Source organism: Eucalyptus grandis, chromosome 8 (genome assembly GCF_016545825.1).
Source record: "Eucalyptus grandis isolate ANBG69807.140 chromosome 8, ASM1654582v1, whole genome shotgun sequence".
In the NCBI taxonomy this organism is placed as follows: Eukaryota; Viridiplantae; Streptophyta; class Magnoliopsida; order Myrtales; family Myrtaceae; genus Eucalyptus; species Eucalyptus grandis.
The window spans coordinates 28,313,571-28,336,404 of NC_052619.1; the positions used below are offsets into that span (position 1 = coordinate 28,313,571).

Here is a 22,834-nt window from a genome sequence, read left to right on the forward strand (position 1 = left end):
TAACGTTTTTAGGCAATAACAGGCTTAAAAGGACGTGGACATTGTGGTAAGAAAACTTTAAAAGATGGTCTTTGCATCAACCGCATCCGTCGAAACAAAAAAGAAAAAAAAAATGTGATCTCCAATTAGGGAAATAATAAATGGGAACAATGCTAGAGATATCAGATTAGTCTATAGAACGATGTGTTAAATTTCGATCAACTAATTTAAATGAATAGACTAACTTAAACACTATTTTATATGTCGATATGATATAACAATCTCATTAATATCTCTAACATCACGGAAAATTAAAACAAGCGGTTGATCTATTTAGGCCACATTTATTTTACGAAAAATGAATGTTTTGAAAAATAATTTCCTAAAAATAACTATACTTATCGCTCATTAAACAAACAAAAAATATATTCATCATTCATGAAAACAATTATATATAAATTATTATCAAAGATAAAATATTTTTTATTAACCAATTATTTAACTAAATATTTGTCAAATCATACTCTTTATTAAGCCACCAAACGTGGACCAAATTAACATATATATATTTGGCTGTCTTTTCAATGAGATATATATTATGGCAATTGCTCTCTCTCTCTATGCATAATTACGAAGAGGAGGTAGAGAGAGAAAAGAGCATCAAATGGAGGGATGCTCTCTGTGGCTCCCAAACAAAGGGATTTGAGAATAAAGAATAAAGAGCATGCGAAATGAGCACAAGTTGGCTCTAACAGTCAAAGATGAAAACGAAAGTGGAAGAAGCCCATTAGCATCTGTGAAAGATTCTCCAAAATCTCTCAAGTTGACCTTAGTTTTTCACTAAGCTAATGAGTGAAAATGTCTAATCAAGCGTGTTGAATTTCATGTAGTCTTCCAATAATCGAAAATCTAAAATGTTTCCCGACATGTTGGAATTTAGAAAATGAAAGTTGTAATTTCGTGATTATATAAATAACTGACGAATGATTCTCGCTTGTTTCATTGGTAGTTATGATTGAAACAGCATCATACGCATATAATACAATATCTTAAAGCTAGTTATAAGACTTTACATCCTAACAAGGGACAACAACTCTTGCCTGATAAGCATAACTCACATATTTTTATTTTCATCGAGAAAAGGATTTCTACAAAGTTTTGAGAGTACCGTACCCACTACAGAAATATTCGGTTTAAGTGCCAACAAAACACCAATAGCCCATTAGCCGAGCTGGTCACCAAAGGCCTACAACGATATGAATGCAAAACCTAAAATCAGCAATACACTAAGCCCAGGTCTAGTTTAGGTAGGCTAACCAAGGTTTTTTCATAGCAGGGATTGACTAAAGAATTGAAACAATGACCTCCGACTTGTAAACCAAGTCTTGGACTACTTGACCAACCAAATGCACGGTGACAACTGCAAGTTCTAATCAAAATAAAGAAAAAAATATTGCATTTGTTTAGGTGGTTAGAAAGCTCCCCGTGGCACATGCAATCCCTCGGTGGTAGATCGATTTAAGAATTAGATAAATACAACCTGTAGATACTTAATTTTTATTGAGATTTAACCGGCAAAAAACCTCTATAAAATTTCAATTGAAAGATGCAATTGGATTGTGTTCTACAAGACCTTTGCGGCAATAACCAATACTCCCAAATCAAATGATCAAATCACTAGATATCACGACTTTTAACTGTAGTTGTTCAATTTCAATGAAATCGGGAGAATTGCGATTTCTCACATATTAAGTGAATAGATTGCATATATCTAGTCTTCTACTTTCTAATGTCAAGAACTGCCTTAATCAGAGTTTACAAATGGAGACACCACGACTCATACAATTGGACCTACTTGTTGAAATCCGTAAATACAACACTTTTGGGAATCGTTCCATACTTATTCAAAGTTTGGTTTGCCAGCTTTCCATGGACAGGGACGTTGAAAAGAAACGTACGGTCAAATTGGGTCAACCGATGGTTACCACGTGGCAGGCGTAGGAATCGAACCCTACGCCAGTGATGGGCCAGCGTTGGCCAAGCCCCCAATGCGGGCTCGGCCCTGCTCATGGCGCCTAGAAGATCAGATTCACTTTCAAAAAATTGTGGATTGAAGGCCCAGTGCAAGGTCGGGCCAGGCACCATGTGGCCGCCCCTGCGATAGCCACGTGGCATTTGCAGGTTGGCCCATCCCGGCTGCCGCATTTTCCCTCTCTGTACTCTTTAAATTCATTTTGTTTGACATTCGAACTAGTTATGATCGTAAATTCATCGCACCCAGAAGCCGAGTTGTTATTCCTTTCTTGACAAGCATCATCATATTGGTAAGCGCCATGATTGCAAAGTTGTTCAAAGGTTGTCATTTCAAGGAGGGGTGTGCAAAAATATCCGAAAACCGTCAGTTCATTCGGAACTGGTAATTCCTAAGAGAATCAATCGGATTCCCAATTTCAAGTGTGAAATCGCTCATTCGCTCACTCGTACCAAACCAATAATATATATTTAAATTTTTAAGAAAATTTTTTGACCAAAAGAAAAAAATGAGAATCCTAAAATTCCTAATTTGAAGCTCGACATCCATTGACCGAGTGCTCGTCTAGTCTCACTCACACCTCATCTGACTCTTCTCTTTATCTCTCACTCATGATTTCAACTCTCAAGCTTAACACCCATCGACTCACATTTTCGACTCTCAACTTTCAATGACCCCACAACATTTTCACTAGTCTTACAATTAAGTATGCGAAAATTCTTTATTTTCTGCTTTATTTAACTTGTTGGAAACTGCTGCTCTAAGTAATAGGACCGATTCCATAGACTCATCTAGGAATTGGACCAACTTCAATTTTTTGAAACTAATCCTTAGTGATGGTTCCTGTTTCCAAACCGTGTTTCCAAACCGAGCAAGAACCAACAGGCGGCTCTAGTTTCAAATTTTCAAAACTAGTCCTTAGTAGGCGATTCCTGGGTCTAGAGTAGAAACCGTCCATCTGGACCATCCCCAATCCTAATTTTATAAGTTGATTGATGCATGTTATTTGCCTCTCAATATCAATTTCTTAGAGAATTCAAGCAAACCATGGTCACCGTGTGATCTTGTAACCGTATGTCATTGATAATGTCAAAGGACCGCAAAGAAGGGGTAGGAAACTGCGAGCCTCAGCCAAAACATAAACCCATGTCAAACCAGATCTGAAGAAGGACCCCCATTGATTCTTCTATTGATCTGTAACAGAGATTGGCTTGGAAGCCAAAAATGGATGAGCAGAAAACCTCACAACAGATATCCCTTAAAAGTCACAAGCATCTACGGCCCATGGCTAGCAGATCCCCCGCGTCATAACTTATGTACAACTGCCTAATCTATAGTGATTGTGTATGGGATGCACCATCTTGGATTCTCCCTTCACCGATACTGTACAACAGCTTTATCTGCCCTGTGCATCAGCAATCAGCTTCATCTGCGTTATGTGAAAAAATGTCGACAGGCACAGTCGTGATTTCATAGGTGTCTCGACGCATGACTCTAGAATGGTGAGAATCATGCGAGTGGTCGAGGAAAACCACGACCACCGATATATCATCATGGAAATGCCGTCTTATGCCCTTCTTGATTTTCTTTATGTCATCGAATCGGATCTCTCTTTTCTTCGCAGCCTCCCGAAGGGCAGCTTTCACCAGTCGCTTGGCTATCCCCTGAAAATTTTGTTTCTCACGTCAGACAACAAGATCATTTGCATCATGAATAGAGAGATGTCAAGCGGATGAATTTGATGGTCATAATTAGTTCATGAGTACTCAATGGTTCGCAGGCAGATGTAAAATATTTTCCTTCAAGTTTGGGAAGCCAGAGATTAAGGGAGAAAATCACAGAGCTGATCTGCCAATATAAGCACGTAGAAACAAGTAGGTCTTTGGATTGTGTTTGCATGCTCCATTGCCAAGAAAGAAACTTATATCCAAAAAGTTTTCTGCCGTGAAATTTGCCCACTGGAAGTATCTACTTGTACATGATTCTACTTCTAGTATATGCATCAAACTATAACCATATTGCTCACACGAAGACGCAGAGAAGCAATAATGAAAATCTAATGAGAAAAAGGAAAATATACTCACAGCTTGTGGATATTTCGAGACAACTTCAACAGCTTCTTCATCAGTCAAATGCTCCCAGAGACCATCTGAAGCGAATATCAAGAATAAGTCATTTTTCTTTAATTCTCGACTAACTATAGAGGGGTCAGCTGTCATTAAAGGTCTTCTTAATGGAATTGCTGGTCCCCATTGATTAAACTCAGGTCTCTTCAAGTAGAAATCTCCAATTGATCTTGACACCTAGAAAGGATTAAAACATTAGACAACTGGAAATTGCAAAGGCATTTGGCGATACAAAACTGCCACAACAAAAAAGAGACAGCTAAACCAAAGTTCATGTATATGTATATAGTGCATAAATGCAAGTCTAGAAAACCAGATGCAACAGAACTCAAAAAAGTCCTTACAGCGACATCACCCTCATAAAAGCTTCATATTGCAAATTACATTCACTGCATATGTCAAAGAATGGACTGACAGCTTAGTTGCTGAGAGAAATGGATAAACTACAATTATCACGATCACAGCTCAATCAGATGAACGAACTCCGTCTGAATATGAAGATCATTTAATTTACATGTATCAAATAGTGAATTCTTTGAACACTGAAAGAGCAATCTCTCACAAAGAGAGCAAAAGCAGCAAGGTAACCAGCAGATATCACATGGGCATCATGAAAGGGAAACTTTCTGCTTATTTTTTCGAGCTTTTCAGCAGTACCACAGTGGCTCTTCTCCATCTAGCTTCCATACCAAGGACAATTTCAAAATCGCCTACTTTAACATTTGTGAAGACTGAACAGTCATTATTCAACATCACGAGTGATAATTATAGTTCATACATCTCCTTCAAGAGTTAACTAACTTATCAAAAGCAGCACAAGAAATTAGTTCACCCTGGCTATCACATCGTTATATTGATCATTGTTGCATGATTCAAGTTAAGAAGGCTTTACATTTGTAATGGGTTTCACTACAGAATAAGGATCCAATAGCCTACCCCCCTGACTTTCCTTAACACAGAACATTTTGTGACTTGCTTTGGTCATGCCTGTCATATGTGAGAGAGAGAGAGAGACAGACAGACAGACCTTATCTTCCAAATAATGTCAACACTCGTCTTGCTTTACATCCAAAGAATAACTGATTTATAGTTTTCAATCAGTAGAGACTTAAGAATTACTCAAAATTTAAAGACACGTGATGCAAATTCTCTTTATAGAACAATCGTACAACCGAGTTGTAATAACTGATTAATAGTTTTCAATCATTAAAAAAGACTGGAGAATTATGCAAGATTTAAAGACACGTGCTGCAAATTCTCTTTACAGATCAATCATACACTGAGATGTATTATCTTTGGATTGTTGGACTGCCCAGCAAAGGAAGGTCATCTCAAAAGCAGAACTAATATTAAAGGAAAGTTTAATCAGTACCTGAATTATTCCCTTGATTCTCCAGACACCACGAGTATTCACAACAATACCAGAATCATCGGGATGAAGGGCCTCCACCTCCTTCCTAATCTCCTCGGCGGAAACATTATGATCAGTGGACAATCTCTCCGCCACCACCGCACCATTTCCATTTTTTTCTGAATTTCTCCGGCCGAGCACCGCCCTCGAGTCACCAAGATTCGCCACATAGAGAACGTTGCTCGAAATCACTCCAACAAGACAACACGAACCCATGGACGCAATCTCCGGCCGGAGAGGCCAGGATTGCCTCACAAAGTGCAAGAACTCTTCTTCCATAGTATCGAATGACTTTTTAATGACTTCAGAGGATACTCCACCATGCTCCGACGCGAACTCTGACCAACGGAATACATAAGGAAGCAAATCTAATGAGAAGGGTATCTTAGCACAAGTAACTTCGGTCAAGGACTAACACTACGATCACCGGTAAGTTCCCAAGAGTTCCAAAAATACATCAAGCTGATCGATGGAAAATTACCCATAATTCAATCTTCTTTAAATTCTCGAAAAGACTATCCCAGCAGACCCAAGAACACGGCACAACCAAAACCTTGCCTCCTCTCACTCCAAACACAATCCCAGAGAGATCGGAACCAGAGAACGGCAGGGGACTTACTGTGAAGGAACGGAAACAGGGAGCGGGCGATGAAGCGGGACGCCTCGGGCCCGCCGTGGCCGTCGTAGACCCCGACGTACGTGGCCGACGAGGTGGTCAGGACCTGCGCCTGGTCCTCCAGCGAGGAATTCGCCTGCACGGCCGCGATCGAGTACTCCCCGGAGGCGTGCGGCTTCAGATCGACGTGCCACGACAGCTTGTCCCCGCCGCCCCCGCCGAAGCACCTCTCCAGGCGCCTGTAGCACGATCGGGACATCTCCAAGCTTCCAAGCTCCGGTTTTGACCACCCGGGCAGCGATCTTTCTCGGTGGGTCTGTCGACGCCGGTGCGGGAACGCTCGGGCGGGTCAGCAAAGTGAAGCAGCGAATGGAAAAGACGAGACGAGAGAGAGAGAGAGAGAGAGAGAAGAAGAAGAAGAAGAAGCAGCACCGGAAGAAGAAGAAGAAGGAAGAAGAAGAAGGAGAAGAAGGCGCTGTGGACTTGGGTTTGGGTATTAGAAAAATCGGGACTTGCCGTGGGAAAGGCGCGTCAAAGGAAGGGAGAGAGCAACAGCGGAATCGTCGAAGGCGTGATTGACGAGATTTTGTGGGGGGGACGAGGAAGATTCCGATGAATTACCAGGAGACGCCCGATCGAATGGGTCTCGCACTGTATGAAACTTGAAATTAGTCGTTCCTACAAAAGATCCTTTTTTTTTTTGGTAATCTTTCAAAAAGGGTCTTTTTTCCGGGTACGATTTTTTCTTTTTCGTTCACACCCTTTCTCGCTTTTTTCTTTGTGTTACAATTAGACCACTCGATTGAATACTTTTTGCACCGAGAGTGGCAAAGGCGATGAGCTGGCAAGTGAGAATAAGAAGAAGAAGAACGAGTGATGGGAAAATTTTAAGTTCTTTCTAGTTGGATTTGGTCCAGGGGAAATTGGCTATGACGACGGGAGATGATTTTGTACCGATCAGGGGCAAGGTTTGCGAGAGAAAAATTGGCTTTTTTAATTTTTTTTTCTTGTTCTTAAATTGGGGGTATTTTTATGGAGTATATTGATTGTGTTAGTGGGGCGATGTTTGATTTTTCTTCCATGTGGAGTGAACGGTCAAAATCAAGCGTTGACGAAGACCGAGAAAGTGATCCCTGGGTCAAACAAGGGAACTATCGATTTCTCAACTGGTTCCGGCCTCTTCTGACGTGGCTCCACAGTGGAAAATCTGTGCCCTCTCCTCTTTATTTTTATTCCTTTTTCTGGCATTTTTTCCCAAACGTGCTTAGACATACTTTCCTCGAAGCATCCCAGAGCCTAATCAAGCGATTGTCTTTTTCATATAATTTTGATTGCACTCGTGCATATAAAAGTTTAATCAATAGCTTGTTTTGTTAACATCGTACTTGAAAGCCGGCTCCAATTCAATTTCACGATTAGATTGAGCTTTAGACAAACGTATACTTGACCGATTAACTTAGGTTGAGCTAAAGAGTTGATTAAAAACTTGATTGGGTGGAGCTCAAAACTTGAGAAATCAAGTTGGATTATGCTTGAGTCGAGTCTCGAGTTCGTGGATGTTGAAGTTTAGCAAGATCAGACACACAAATAATAACAAAAAGAAATAACATGGTTTAGTAGTATGCCTACATCCATAGATAAGAAACTCCCTCTCTTTTTTTTTTTTTAGGAAGTAGGTCTATCATCATTCATCGTATATACAGTTGCTCATAGCAAGGCAATAGACAACTAGGAAGGAAACACTTGAAATAGGAAACAAGAATAATGCAATAGCAATAATATCTCCTTTCAAAGAATAGGAGAAAAAATCATGCCAGCAGTGGATATAGTGTCTAAGATAAAAAGAACTCGTTTGCTATGAAGGTCACAAACATGTGTCCGTCTCCATGAAAGCTTCGTTTGTTTTGAGGAATTTTTTTTTAAGAAACATTAATTTTATTTTTCAGTGTTTTGATAGTTTAAAAAATGGGCACCCAAGACCCTAGCACTGATGCCCCTAGGCCTAGACTCAATGGACATAGGTTCAGGCGTCAAGGACTCAATCCCAAGCACCATGGTCCTAGGGTTGACCTCAATGGACTCAAGCACAAGTATCGGGGACCAAGGCTCAGCCTCAATGATCTTGGGCACAAGCACTATAGACCTAACCTTGACCTCGATGGACCCAAGCCCTGGGGCTAACGCCTCAAACTCGACCTTTGTAAACCTAAGCTAGGGTGCTAAGGAGTTGAGATGGGCACCAAGTTCTCAGGATCGACTTCAATAGACCCAAGATCAGTGCTCATGCTTATGCTCAGGAACGAGGGATCCGAGCTTGAGACCCCAATGCCGATGCCAGGTTCCCTACTATCATACGTCAATCACTAGCACTCGTCTAATATGCATCTATTTAGATTTTTCGTGTCTTTTTTTTTTGTCAAAGATTTTTCTTGTCAAACGATGAAAAATATTTTCTAGTTCGTTTTTAGATCTCAACTAAACATTAAAAAATATTGTTGTTTTTCAAGAAAATATTTTTCGCAAAACATTTTTCAAAAATACCCTATTTTTCGCGAAACAAACAAGACTTTAAAGAAGTATCTTCGAAGTAAAAAACAAAGAATTGTTAGTTAAGTTTGTAACTGAAAATTACATATGTATGAGCATGCAATCCCTCAGTTACTGGAAATACAAACAGTTGCACGTCGGTCGGAGTTTAGTTTCGACTGCATCATGAAATTAAGTCAAGCTTTCTAGTCAAGGAAAAAAAACGAGCAAATAGGTCGTTGCTCAATTTTGTCATCCCGAATATTACTAATTTGAACGTGTTCATTTTCGATCACTCACAACAAATTTAGTTCAAGTTCGAACGTAATTTTGAATTTTCCAATGAAATCATGGACCCATCGCTCATCTTGAAAGTTACGTTTCAACTTAAAAAGTAAGTCAAAATTGGAGTCTTAGAAGGCCAAGTCAAGCGCCCTTAGCCAAAGTTGCTTTCACACATCGGTGTTTACTAAGTTAATCTGTGTTCGATGCCCTCTTCTGTTTTTCGTCCGACTCGATGCCAAAGACATTCTACCATTTCACATTAGTATTTTCTTTCTTTTCAGAGAATGAACAAGTTCATTTAAAGTTCCATTTGTTTCCCAGAAATGAATGGTGTAGAAAATAATTTTCTTGAAAATGACTTGTATTGCTTACTAATAAATAATGTTTCAATATTGACAATAATTTACATCTAAACATGATGTAATTTTGCTTTGCTTGTTCATTTTGTAAGCAAGACGGGTAATTCATTCTAGAAAAATATTTTTCAAATCAATCATTTTTCGTGAAACACACTCTAAGTAAGTATAGCTTTTCATGGGGAAAAATACCAAAAATATCATAAACCTTTCAATTGAACAAATTTAATCATAAACATTTTCATATTAGTACCAGCTCATCTAATCAATTTTGACCAAACGACGCTGATATGGACATCGGCTAGTGCTGGCTAGCTAGTGAACGCTAACGTGGTAATTTTTAAATAAATTTTACTTTTTTTCAAATTTATTAATTTTTCATTTTCCTTTTCTTTTTCATCTTCTTCCTCTTACCCTTCTTCTCTCGTAGTGGCCGGTGAACTGTCAAGCGAGGGCTTTGCAGCCCTTGCCCAACCTCGCCCAAGGTCACAGGGGAGGCGGCTTCGCTCATATTTGGGTGAGGCTAGTCTCGTCATGGCCTAGCCACGGGTGAAGGTGGCCTTGCCCATGGCTGGTGAGGCCATGGGGACCTTTGCGGCCACTTCGACATTCGCTAGCCAGCCGACTAAAATTGGCCCGATGAATTGAATTTGTACCAATGTAGGTTTAAGATTAAATTAATCCAATTGCAAAGTTTATGATTGAATCAGTACCAATATCTTATGTTTAGGATTTTTTTGGTACTTTTCCCATTTTTCATGACAATTGTGCCTCAAGATGGTGGCAAATGGAGAGATTGGCCATTTACAACAAGCAACTCAATATTAAAATGCAAATTTTGACCGGGACACATATTAGGAGTAATATGATGGATCGGTTACACCACATCATATGAGTTGCGTAAAGGCTGAGTTGGCTTATTTGACATGACTAGCCAACCTGGCTGTTACATGTCAGGCCTTTTCCCATTCGAATTATTTAGCCAATGGCTGTCTCCTTAGATCTTTTGGGCCTAGAGGGCCTTTCAAGACACTCGAGCACGATATGGCCCAAGCGAAAACGACAGGCGATGCTAGCCCATCATGCTATAATGTCAGGCACAGTGTCAATGCTCAGCTTGATTAGCTATGTAACCGATGTAAATTATTTAATATATGCATAAAATACCTCTCCCTTGCTCGAAAAATTTGCAATTACCTTCATTAGAAGCCTTAAATTGTTTAAGGTTTGAAATTTGGGATGGAGACTTGCTTACACAAAAATGAAAAAGAAGAAAAAAAATGGAAAGTTTAAAATCATAATCAACTTTGTTACATACCTAATCACTTTACATCCTCCATTTTAAAAATTAGAAAAACTATAATGATTTTTCTTCTAAAACCCCAAATTACTCCTTATTGAAACTTCACCCACAAAATTGCACTCGATTCCCCCCAAATGCCTCTTACCAACTCAAAAGCCCTAGTTTCACTCCTTTCTTTTAAAATACCCCATCTATCACCTCTGCTACACCTATTGCTAAATCACAGTCACCATTGTGGTCATGGGGAAATAATCTAATCAGTTATAAACACGGATGCTAATTTAATCATAAATTTATTATTTTTTTTTTCATTTTAGTCATAAGTTTTTGTCAGAAATTCTAATATAATGCTTCCAATAAACTTTCGCCGGAAATCACTGACTCGAATTAGTATTCATACAATTAGCTTATAACTAATTAGATAATTATCACAAGTGATTGTCGGCAAAACCTCACCACGACGCAAGAGCAATGAGAGTGAGAGAGAGAGAGAGAGAGGGGGGTGGTGACGGGGTATTGCTGACCAGGGTCGGATATGATGGAATGTTCAAAGGATTCTGACTTGACTGCTAATTCATCATGGGGAGCCTAGCTTGAAATATTAGGTTAAGGAGCGGCTCCGTCTGATGGACGATGGTATCTGTCAATGTTCATGATGTGCAGCAGCGCTGACTTTTCTCATGCGGTAGCTTTTCATCGTGTCTCACCACCTTCCAATGTCTCCGTCTATGATAGTAACAATCCTTGACTTTATCAGCGGAGCAAAAGGAGAGAACCATTTAAACCCCAATGGAATCGGTTGAGTGTATTAAGGGCTTAATTTGGAACGTGAAAGGTTCTATACTTGAACAGAAACCATCGTGGACCTCAATCTAGAAGAGCATTATTTAACCCTACTAGAATTGATCGAGTCTTTCAAGGACTTAATTTAGACACAACATAAAACTTAGTATTCGAATAGAAACATCGTTATATTCAATCAATTTGAGTGAACGGAGATACTTGCAAGTACCCAGAGAGATTTCTTGGGTTGAATTATCGGACTCCTGATATTTTATTATTCTCAACAAAAAAAATAATAAAAAGCACTCTCATAACAATATCGTCCTGTAAGGAGGTAGGCTAAAAGTTTAAAAATGAGAGTAGATTAGGTGTAGAGTAGGATTGACCAAAAAAAGAGAAAAGAAGAAGGACAAGGATGTGTGGTTCTAAGGATTTTACACCAACATTTAATGAATAGAGAAAAGTAAGAAATAATTTCACCCAATTAAGTAATTAAAGTGTTAAAGCATAACGTCTTCTTATTTCTAACCCAATATTAATCAGGGCCCAAGTATAAAATGGCGAAAGAAAAGGCCCCCGCTAAGTAATTTAAGAGGCCGAAGCTAAGCCCAGATGCAGAAGATGAAGAGAAAGGCCATGTCGAGTTTTGTCTTGAAGGCCCGAAAAGTAACATGGTATGATTCAATAGGTTTCTTATCGATTATACTTTTGATGCAATCTATAAGAAAAATAAACTAATTGTTTTTTTTTTCATTGTCATCCTTAAAAAAATTTATATTTTAACTGTTGTTCCTTCTAAACAATCGATACATCACTAATGAGATAGGAATCGTACCTCCAAATACTTTGACTTTATTTAAGTACCTTCAGACTTTAATAACGATGGAAGCGGGATGAGTTGGGAACGGCTTACCTCTTTCTAAGTCCTCTTGTTAACTTTTTGTTATTTTTCAAGTCTGTCTCAAACTAGGAGTGAGCGGTTCCATATTCCATTCATGTTTCTCTTCGAACTTAAAATCTACCTTATCATGGGTTCTAAGGTCAATGTCAGGCACAGTGTCGATGCTCAGCTTGATTAACTATGTAACCGATGTAAATTATTTAATATATGCATAAAATACCTCTCCCTTGCTCGAAAAATTTGCAATTACCTTCATTAGAAGCCTTAAATTGTTTAAGGTTTGAAGTTTGGGATGGAGACTTGCTTACACAAAAATGAAAAAGAAGAAAAAAAATGGAAAGTTTAAAATCATAATCAACTTTGTTACATACCTAATCACTTTACATCCTCCATTTTAAAAATTAGAAAAACTATAATGATTTTTCTTCTAAAACCCCAAATTACTCCTTATTGAAACTTCACCCACAAAATTGCACTCGATTCCCCCCAAATGCCTCTTACCAACTCAAAAGCCCTAGTTTCACTCCTTTCTTTTAAAATACCCCATCTATCACCTCTGCTACACCTATCGCTAAATCACAGTCACCATTGTGGTCATGGGGAAATAATCTAATCAATTATAAACACGGATGCTAATTTAATCATAATTTTTTTTTTTTTTTTTCATTTTAGTCATAAGTTTTTTGTCAGAAATTCTAATATAATGCTTCCAATAAACTTTCGCCGGAAATCACTGACTCGAATTAGTATTCATACAATTAGCTTATAACTAATTAGATAATTATCACAAGTGATTGTCAGCAAAACCTCACCACGACGCAAGAGCAATGAGAGTGAGAGAGAGAGAGAGAGGGGGGGGGGGTGACGGGGTATTGCTGACCAGGGTCGGATATGATGGAATGTTCAAAGGATTCTGACTTGACTGCTAATTCATCATGGGGAGCCTAGCTTGAAATATTAGGTTAAGGAGCGGCTCCGTCTGATGGACGATGGTATCTGTCAATGTTCATGATGTGCAGCAGCGCTGACTTTTCTCATGCGGTAGCTTTTCATCGTTTCTCACCACCTTCCAATGTCTGCGTCCATGATAATAACAATCCTTGACTTTATCAGCGGAGCAAAAGGAGAGAGAACCATTTAAACCCCAATGGAATCGGTTGAGTGTATTAAGGGCTTAATTTGGAACGCGAAAGGTTCTATACTTGAACAGAAACCATCGTGGACCTCAATCTAGAAGAGCATTATTTAACCCTACTTGAATCGATCGAGTCTTTCAAGGACTTAATTTAGACACAGCATAAAACTTAGTATTCGAATAGAAACATCGTTATATTCAATCAATTTGAGTGAACAGAGATACTTGCAAGCACCCGGAGAGATTTCTTGGGTTGAATTATCGAACTCCTGATATTTTATTATTCTCAACAAAAAAATAATAAAAAGCACTCTCATAACAATATTATCCTGTAAGGAGGTAAGATAAAAGTTTGAAAATGAGAGTAGATTAGGTGTAAAGTAGGATTGACCAAAAAAAGAGAAAAGAAGAAGGACAAGGATGTGTGGTTCTACGGATTTCACACCAACATTTAATGAATAGAGAAAAGTAAGAAATAGTTTCACCTAATTAAGTGATTGTAGTGTTAAAGCATAACATCTTTTTATTTCTAACCCCGCATTAATCAGGGCCCCAAGTATAAAATGGCGAAAGAAAAGGCCCCTGTTAAGTAATTTAAGAGGCCGAAGCTAAGCCCAGATGCAGAAGATGAAGAGAAAGGCCATGTCGAGTTTTGTCTTGAAGGCCCGAAAAGTAACATGGTATGATTCAACAGGTTTCTTCTCGATTATACTTTCGATGCAATCTATAAGAAAAATAAAATAAATGATTTTTTTTTTCATTGTCATCCTTAGGAAATTTTATATTTTAACTGTTGATCCTTCTAAACAATCGATTCATCACTAATGAGATAGGAACCGTACCTCCAAATACTTTGACTTTATTTAAGTACCTTCGGACTTTAATAACGATGGAAGCGGGATGAGTTGGGAGCGGCTTACCTCATTCTAAGTCCTCTTGTTAACTTTTTGCTATTTTTCAAGTCTGTCTCGAACTAGGAGTGAGTGATTCCATATTCCATACATGTTTCTCTTGGAACTTAAAATCTACCTTATCATGGGTTTTAAGGTCAATTTCAAGGTTTGGCTAGGTTCCACTGTAATATTAAGTAAGTGATTGTAATTAATTATTACTTTTAATAATTACCATTTGCTATTATAATCCACTTACTATAAATTATATTTAAACACATAAAGAATATGAAATATTCACAAAGTAAAAATCTTAGTCATAAAATGAAAACTCAAACTAATAGTTTCAGATTATATACTTACTCCGTTCGTTTCACGGAAAATAACTTCCAGGAAAATGTTTTCCGGATTTTCCGGTGTTCGTTTCACGGAAAACCAACTACTCAAGGAAAATGTTTTCCATCAATGGAAAAAACTACCTTCAAAGATTAGGAAAATGTTTTCAACTTTTGAAAAGTGGAAAACATTTTCCATAACTTCATCCACCTTATATCTTTTTACTAACACATTTTTGTTTTATTTTTATGCTTTTTCTTTTCTTTCTTTCCTATTCATCTTTCTTCCTTAGCTTGGCTGGTGGTCGGGCCCGATGGCGGCCGGTGACTGGCAACCGTTCGCGGCCGCGAGCCAGCTCGAGCTCATCGGATCTGGTGATCGGATCTTGGTCGGCTGCCGAGCAGTCAGCCATCGTTAGGCGTGCGGCGGAGGAAGGAAGAAGGAGGAGGAAGGAGGAAGGAGGAAGGAGGAGGAAAAGAAAAGGAAAAAGAAAAAGAAAAAGAAAGAAAAAATAATAAAAATTTTGATTTTTAAAATATAAATAATTTAAATTTTATTTTGAAAAATAAAAAAATAAAACTAATGAACGGTGGAAAATAATAAAAATTGTATTTTTTAAAAATATAAATATTTTTGGTCAATTAAAAATATTAAAATTCAATTTTTGATAATTTTTCATAAACAATTAAATTAGTTAACGAACGGTGGAAAATGTTTTCCACTCAAAATTTAAGTTTCAGCCGAATACCGGAAAATATAGTCATTTTCTTGGAAAATGACTTTTGGGAAAATGTTTTCCGGAGATAGCCTATTTTCCGCGAAACGAACGGACCCTTATCATTGGAAGTTATGGAATATTAAGGATCGTGAGAAGACATGGACAAAAAACTCTTTTGAAGTTCCAAGTTTAAGGTTTTAGGTTCCATCTACCAAGAATGGACCTAGACTTAGAACCAGGGAAGGAGAGTAAATTTCCTGCAGGTATGCATCCCACAGTGGGCGAACAACCTCGTTCAAGCCCTTCAGGGACAGCCTTTTAGCAGAAAACCACTCAACCCTTTAGTTCAGAGCTTAGAGACACTCAGAGATGCCAGGATGGAAACGTTTCTAACCTATCCAAGCTGCATTTCTTGAAGGATCCTACCAGGCTGGAGAAAAAGAGGAATTTAGAAAGCCATGGAGAGATTTTTACAAAGAGCACACACTTTACTTCAGGGGACTCTGCCCAAAACATTACACCCTCCTTGCCTTATATAGGCAATAAGAGGTCACAAGAACACACACAGGGACCTAGCTCACGGGTCCGGAAACAAACAGGGGCACCGAAAGGGAATTATTCGCACAACATGAACAGTAACTGTACTGTGAACAGTACTTTCCCTAGCCTAGTGCTACAGTGAAATTGTACGGACTCAACGGTCTCGTTCGTCATGAGCATTGTAGAACTAAATGTTCTGGCTTCATTCCCATGTGGCTCGCCCTGGTTGGGTTTATGTCTTCATTTTTCTTGAAAGGAAGACGAACAAAGAACTCTGGGTTTTTCCATAAAGGATGGGAACATTTTTGAGCAAATTCTGCATGGGATTCTGAACAAGATTCTAACAACTTTTGCATAATCGGATCTAGTAGACTCATTTGAATGGAAAAGAGTCTCTGGATATTGACAAACTCAGAGAATTGATCTTTATATCTAAGACCTTTTCCGGGAATGATGCGAAGCTGAGAGATTTGAGTCATGATGTCCCATCCAATTATCAGATCTTTATTGGGAAGGTCTGATCCAAAGATTTTTGTAGTTATAGAACACTGTGGGAAGAACTGGACAGTTACAGGAGTGGTTCTAACATTTGTTGAGAAAGTATCTCCTGACGCAGAATTGAAGTATCGGGTGTAAGGAGTCCAGAATTCTTCAGGAAGAATCTTGGTGTCTAGAATTGAACAACTTGCTCCTGTATCAATGAGAGCAATAACAGTGATAGGTTTGGCAAACTTTGATGTGAGGATTTTTACGGGAAAGTGTGGACAGTGAGTTTGGCTTGAAAATATGTCAAGGTCTGGTTCTGGGGATGATGGTGATATATGGAAAATATCTTCAAATTCTGAGTCTGACTCAGTCTTACTGGAAGTTTGATAAGAGGGAATGGCACAAAGAGTTTGTTCAGATGGCTCTTCATCAGCAGAGAATAAGGATTCAATATCATCATTTTCGAGAGAAATACCTATTTCATTCTCAATGTGATGGATTAGATGATTCTGACCTTTTCTCGCTTGGGGACAATTTTTGGCAAAATGTCCTTTCTGATTGCAAATGTAGCAACGATTTGATTTTTTTGTGGCTTGTGCTATCCTTTCTTTTGCGTAGGTATCGCCATTTCTTCTTTTTCCAGAAATGCTTGGAGCCATGTTTGGATTTCTTTATCCAAAACTTCTTGTAGTGTTTCTTCTTCCGGGAATACTTGCCACATGTTCCATCACAGTCTTTCTTGGAGCATTTAATTTTCAGCTCTTGACGGGAGCAAGCTGATTCGAGGCGTTTGTCATCCGTGATGTATGTTTGCACCATCCTGCGTTTTAAGCATAATTCTTCTAGGCATAAATGGATTTCTTGCTGTATTTCTCCCAAGGGAATATCTTGTACCCGCCTTTGTTTTCCAAAGAATGATCTTTCAACCATCTGGGATAGTTCTTTTGGGATGGAAGTAAGGAAAACATGCTTCAAATTTGGGTCTGCTCCAACTTGATAAAAGGTTTGAAGCATTAATTTAAAATGCTTATCAAGATGTTTCTTCTGCAGGGAGCAGCATCTTCTTTCAAAAAACTCTATTCTTTTTATCTCTATGAGATCACCGAGTTTTCCCACAAAGACATGATATAAGAGAGTGATGGCATGGCTGAAATTAGGTGACATCAGAAAGTGAATCTGGTCCTGTTCTGAAAGTGATTGCCACCAGAGCTTCAAGCTTCCTGTGAATCTTGTAACGAAATTGTACAAGACGTCATTCATATCATGATTGGTGATAGACTAGGTATTCAGCCAAGTATGAAATTCTTCAAGCCTTATCGGCCATTTCTGATAAGGAATATCATCAATGGTGAAGAATTGTTTTGATGTGATGGACACATGCTGAGTAGGATTGCTTGTCTGACCCATTTCTAGGTCAGAATAATTTGATTCCATATCATCATCTGGGGGGTCAGCCATGAATATTGATGAAGTGACTAGTGCAATGGGGAGGGTATCATCTGTAGGAATTGAGAAAGATGAGGAGGAGGAAAGGGATACTGAAGATTCTGTTTCAGTATCATGAGGAGTTTGCTCTACTGGGAGTAGCGTCTTAGACGGATCAGGTTGTTCAGGCTGTTGGATAATAGGGTCAGGTTCCTGGGTGCCTAAATCCTTTAGAAAAGATTCTAATGGATTTGATAGCATCATCTGTTTTGGCTTTTCTCTTATAACAATGGAACTTGATTCTGTAAGTGGTGTTTTTTCTTTCCCCTTTTCCTTCTGCAGGGCTTTGAGACGATTCCGTATGTCTACCATATCCGGCTCTCTTCTGTAGGGATCTGTTGGAATAGTGGCAAAAACGGATGTTTGTGGCGGTGGGGGTAAATACCCAGTTTTAACAGGAGGTGCCAATGGGTCAAACGGTCTGAACCTTCCTTCTTCAAGAAGCTGGATTTGATTTTTGAGCTTCTCTATTTTTGGCTTTGGATTCTCAAGATAATGGTACCCAAGATGTTGTCCTGATTCCAAGGCATGAAGCCTTTTCTGGAATTCAGAAAGTATCTTTTTGGTACTCTCATTATATCTTCGGAGATCTTGTTGCACATTTCCAATTTTGGAGTCAATTGCCTTGAAGGCATTGTTTTGTGTTAACAGAGTCTCTGATTGCCAATTTAGAACAGCTTTAGCAGCAGAGGTTTTTTTCTGCCTCCCATGTTCGTCTATATCAGTGGGAGTAAGGACTTTAGGAACATGGCGGTATCTGCCATGGGAATCAATAAACTCTTCTGCAGCAGGGAACGAGAGTTTAGAACTTTCCTTAACAAGAGGAGGAAAGTCAGTATCTTGAAACATAACAATAGAAGAAGTGGGTGGTGCTTCTTCCGGAACTTCGAGGGGGTAAGAGTGCTTCTTAGCCCACTTAAGGATTGGCTTATAAAATGGAGAAATGACTTGCTTTTTCTGGGGAGGAGATGGTGGTGGTGGATCTGGTGAGGCTTGGGATGTAGTACTGGACTCTGGTGGTGGAGGTAGTGCATAAGAAACCATGAATTGATATTTGTCGCATTCACCAAGAGTATCAACGGAGGAATCTCCGTCTAAGTACCTTTGGAACATCTTATCCTTTGGCCTTTTTCGTCGCGGTGGAGATTTTGCAAAAGGGTCTACCTCGTCAGGAGAATTTATACAAGAGGAACATTGGCAGAAAGGATCCCAAAAGCAATGACCATATTTGTCTTTATAGTAATGAACAGGATGTCCATCACCATCGAAGTGTCGAACATGCTTTTTTGGATCTGGCTCGGAAATAGATTGAGGAACACATGGTTCAATCATGAAGAGGGTTTGGAAGATAGAAGGACTTTCTTCCTTTTCCTTGCCAAATTTGATAGAAACAGTTCCATCTTTTTTCCTTACGAACTCTGAGTCCGTAGACTGGAAAGGCTTGTTGTGCTGATGCAGCTTTTCGTAGTTGGTAATCCAAGTCTCTAGAAGGAGCTTGGCCAATGTATCCTTTGGGATCTGTCTAGGAACATGGATACAGGATGCCTGATCATTCTGCATGGAGATGAACAAGGCATCTTCATTACCATTGTTGAAGTTGAGATCAAGTGCATGGTTCTGCACTCGATAAACCATCTGATAATGGAGTGTTGCAGCTACAGAGTCAGCAGTTTGAGGGGCTCCAGTAAGTTGAACTTGGACTTTCATAAAAGAAAGTAACTGGGGATCTGAAAGGGCGATGTTGAAGTTGGGGTATAGAGTGACAAAGACTGTTCCTGCATTCAAAGTAGTTTGAACAGTACCAATACAAGCATGTTGGTATTGTAAAAACCTGGTATCTAGCAATGCTATTCTTGCCACAACTGGCAAACCTTTTCGACCGTGGAAAGTTAAAGCAAGACGAACAGCTCCATAATGGACATGAGTGTATCACTATTGAGCCCATTGTCTGGGAAATTCTGGAGGGATCTGGAGAGTAACAAAGTATTCCTTTTCAGTAGCAGGAATAGGATGCTGGTCGAATTTGGAGGACTAGACGTACTCCTTTACTTGCTTTGGGGTCTGGTGAATAAGCTGGCGGATAGAGCGGATGGGTGAAAATGATGAGTTTGGCTTTGCAAAAGCAGAATAAGGGTTCATGAGGGGGAGTTGGGTTTCAGAAATCTTGGTTTCATTGCTAAGAGAGACTTCATAAAGATAATCTATCTTTGAAGCATTTGAAACATGAAATTCAGGAGGTATTGAAGATGAAGATGAAGGTGCAAGAGAAACTGGTGCTTCGAGGATTTCAGGTTCTGTAGACATGATGAGAAGAGATCTTCTTAGCTCTGGATTCACCTGTCAAGCGCATGGAATGGATAACATTAAAAACGAAACCATGGCTCTGATACCAAGAATGGACCTAGACTTAGAATTTTTGGAATCTAGAATTGATCTTGCATACTTTGGAGCTTAGCACCAGACAAATTCTCACTAGTTTAATTCTCCGATTTTAACTATCTTGAAACCATGCTAACTCCTATCTTGAACCTATTAGGATTTCGACATCAAATGCTAAAGCCACATCATTGAAGTAGTCGAATGCCCACGTAGATATATTGCACTAAATTCATAATAGACCTAACTTAGTAATCGGATATTTGCTCCCATACCTTGAATTATCAAAACTAAATAAGTAAATAGCCCACAACAGTTTTACGAACACAATTCAAATTCATTGGGAAAAGTGTCAAAGAATCTTAAACCTGTCGTATGACTAATATTAGTGCTAAATTTATTAATTTGCTCAATTTAAATCTAACACTTTTATAATTTTCCAAAAAAAAAAAAATCCTTTAGGGCAAAGCTGAAAATAGCTGATTTTTTGGATAATTCATGCTTGTATGGCTCTGATTTGAAATCCCATAGAGTTAGGATACCGTAATTTGGTAAGAACGTTTCGAATTTACCCACTTGATGAGTCTTTAAAATACTCAAACCCCAATGAGACAAGAATATTAACGCACACGTGCTAGGAACGCGCATGATAAAATTTCTATTTCTCTATTTCTCTATTTCTTCCCGGAACATATTTGGAACAGAAATCCGTTTGATAATGTAATTTGATTTTTCTATTTTCGGAACAGATTTCTATTTCAGAAATGAATTTGAAGAAGAAATCGAAAATTAAAATTTTTTAACTTTCGAAAAATTAATTTATGGTCAGAAATTTTACCATGAACACCTTAAATCACCTCTAAATCACCTTAATATTGTAGTGGAAATAAATGTATTTCAATGATAAAACACATGTCGAATTCGTGGATCATAACTTCTGAGGTTCCTTGCCTAAACTTAAGAAGAAGAAAATTGACCGGATAAGGGGATCTCTTTCTGCTCTTCTTATCATCGACCTCAAGCAGCCTCCAATATTAGGTTCCGAAATAGACTGCAGAGAGAGAGAGAGAGAGAGAGAGAGAGAGAGAGAGAGAGAGAGAGAGAGAGAGATGGTGGTGGTGGTTATGAAGCTGAGTCGGTGTCGAATCCAGCGGTGGCTAGAGGAGGAGATGCTAGTCGTGGAAGCAATCATTATGAAAATGTCAGTAGTTCGAAGGGTCGATTGAACATGGTTACGTTTCCCTCCATCAAGGACACTCAAATTAGACTTCTAACGATTGGTTCGTACACATTCTTGTCGAGTGCGGAACGCTCGTTGCACTAATCCTCTTTGCGCTCCGTCTGTCTGCCCAACAGACCTAATAGATCTGAGCTCGTCGGCCTCCACAACCTCAACTGTGACCTCGACTAGGGGTGTGCAATAAAAACCGCCCGAATCGGGACTGGACCGAACCGGACCGGACCAGCCGGTTTTGGGCGGTTCCCACGATCGGCAGTCCGGTTCCCGGTTCCTAATCTTGGAACCGGCGGCCGATTGGTCCAATTTCCGGTTCCAAGGTGGGAACCGGACCGACCGGACCGGACCAATTTTTTATTATTATATATAATTTATATTAAATATAATATATAAACACATATAATATATTAATATTATATATGAAACTTATTGCAATCGGAATTTCAATTTAGGTAACAAACTCTTATGTGGTCAATAGACCACCAAAACTCTTGTTGTTACTCTTTATTTATAGAAAAAACTCTCCTCATGCTCATACTCTCTCTCTTACTTCCCTTACTTGCAAACGATAAGGCACTTCAAGCCTTAAAAAGTCTTATATCGACTAAACATTTAAAGTATATAAGAGAGATTGTCTATAAAACCTAAGCCAAGCACAACCTTTAATCATGTTGTTCATGGGTTTTATGCTTAAAATTAAGCATGAAACACATAAACTATGATTGATATTCATAAAAATGAAATTTGAATATTTTGCATGTGGAAACATGTGTGGGTAGTTTTATTAGATTGCTCAGAAACCGAATTTGATTGATCAGTCTGGAGCATGATTATTCTTTAATGAATGATCATTCTTTAGTGAAAAAAGAAAGTGCCAATTCTTTTGGACCGGACCGGAACCAAGTTCCGGTCCGGTTCTCGGTCCTAAGACCAATGGTCCGGTCCACGGTTCCCAAAATTGGGAACCAATTCTCCCGGTCCGGTTCTCGGTTCCACCTTGGAACTGAACCGAACTGGGAACCGATCACCCCTAACCTCGACTTGGGCCATCCGCGCTTTTTTTGAGGTAAAGCGAGAGAGAGAGAGAGAGAGAGAGAGAGAGAGAGAGAGATAGGACAAACCGGATACCGACTTCGAGCAACAATGGCGAAGGTGAAGCCTTTCAAAGACGATAAAGCGATGGCTCCGGCGATGCGGCGCGTCGTCAAAGTCTAGGTCAGACTAAGAGGGAAGGAGGGAGAGGAGGGTGTTGCACGTTTCATCTGTGGGTGTCACACTTATCTACATGCAAAAGATTTGACAAATCCAAACGC

General features: G+C 39.0%; 1 protein-coding gene across 1 annotated transcript; it reads right to left on the reverse strand.

Moving 5' to 3' along the window:
• Positions 1-3,070: 3,070 nt before the first annotated feature.
• Positions 3,071-6,836, reverse strand: LOC104457376 (probable protein phosphatase 2C 63). Its single transcript, XM_010072323.3, has 4 exons — positions 6,168-6,836; positions 5,510-5,886; positions 4,096-4,314; positions 3,071-3,675 (listed from the first exon to the last, which is right to left on the reverse strand). Exons 1-4 carry the CDS (start codon positions 6,421-6,423, stop codon positions 3,424-3,426), a joined length of 1,104 nt encoding a protein of 367 aa, XP_010070625.2. The 5' UTR covers positions 6,424-6,836; the 3' UTR covers positions 3,071-3,423.
• Between the last annotated feature and the right edge of the window lie 15,998 nt (positions 6,837-22,834).

What these genes read in the sequence shown, in the direction of transcription:
- LOC104457376 (XM_010072323.3), bottom strand. Translation starts at nt 6,423, where the DNA reads ATGTCCCGATCGTGCTACAGGCGCCTGGAGAGGTGCTTCGGCGGGGGC. An exon ending in CCTGTTTCCGTTCCTTCACA is followed by an intron (nt 5,887 to 6,167) that starts GTAAGTCCCCTG and finishes TCCGTTGGTCAG; the next exon opens with AGTTCGCGTCGGAGCATGGT. An exon ending in TCTCGAAATATCCACAAGCT is followed by an intron (nt 3,676 to 4,095) that starts GTGAGTATATTT and finishes CAAAATTTTCAG; the next exon opens with GGGATAGCCAAGCGACTGGT.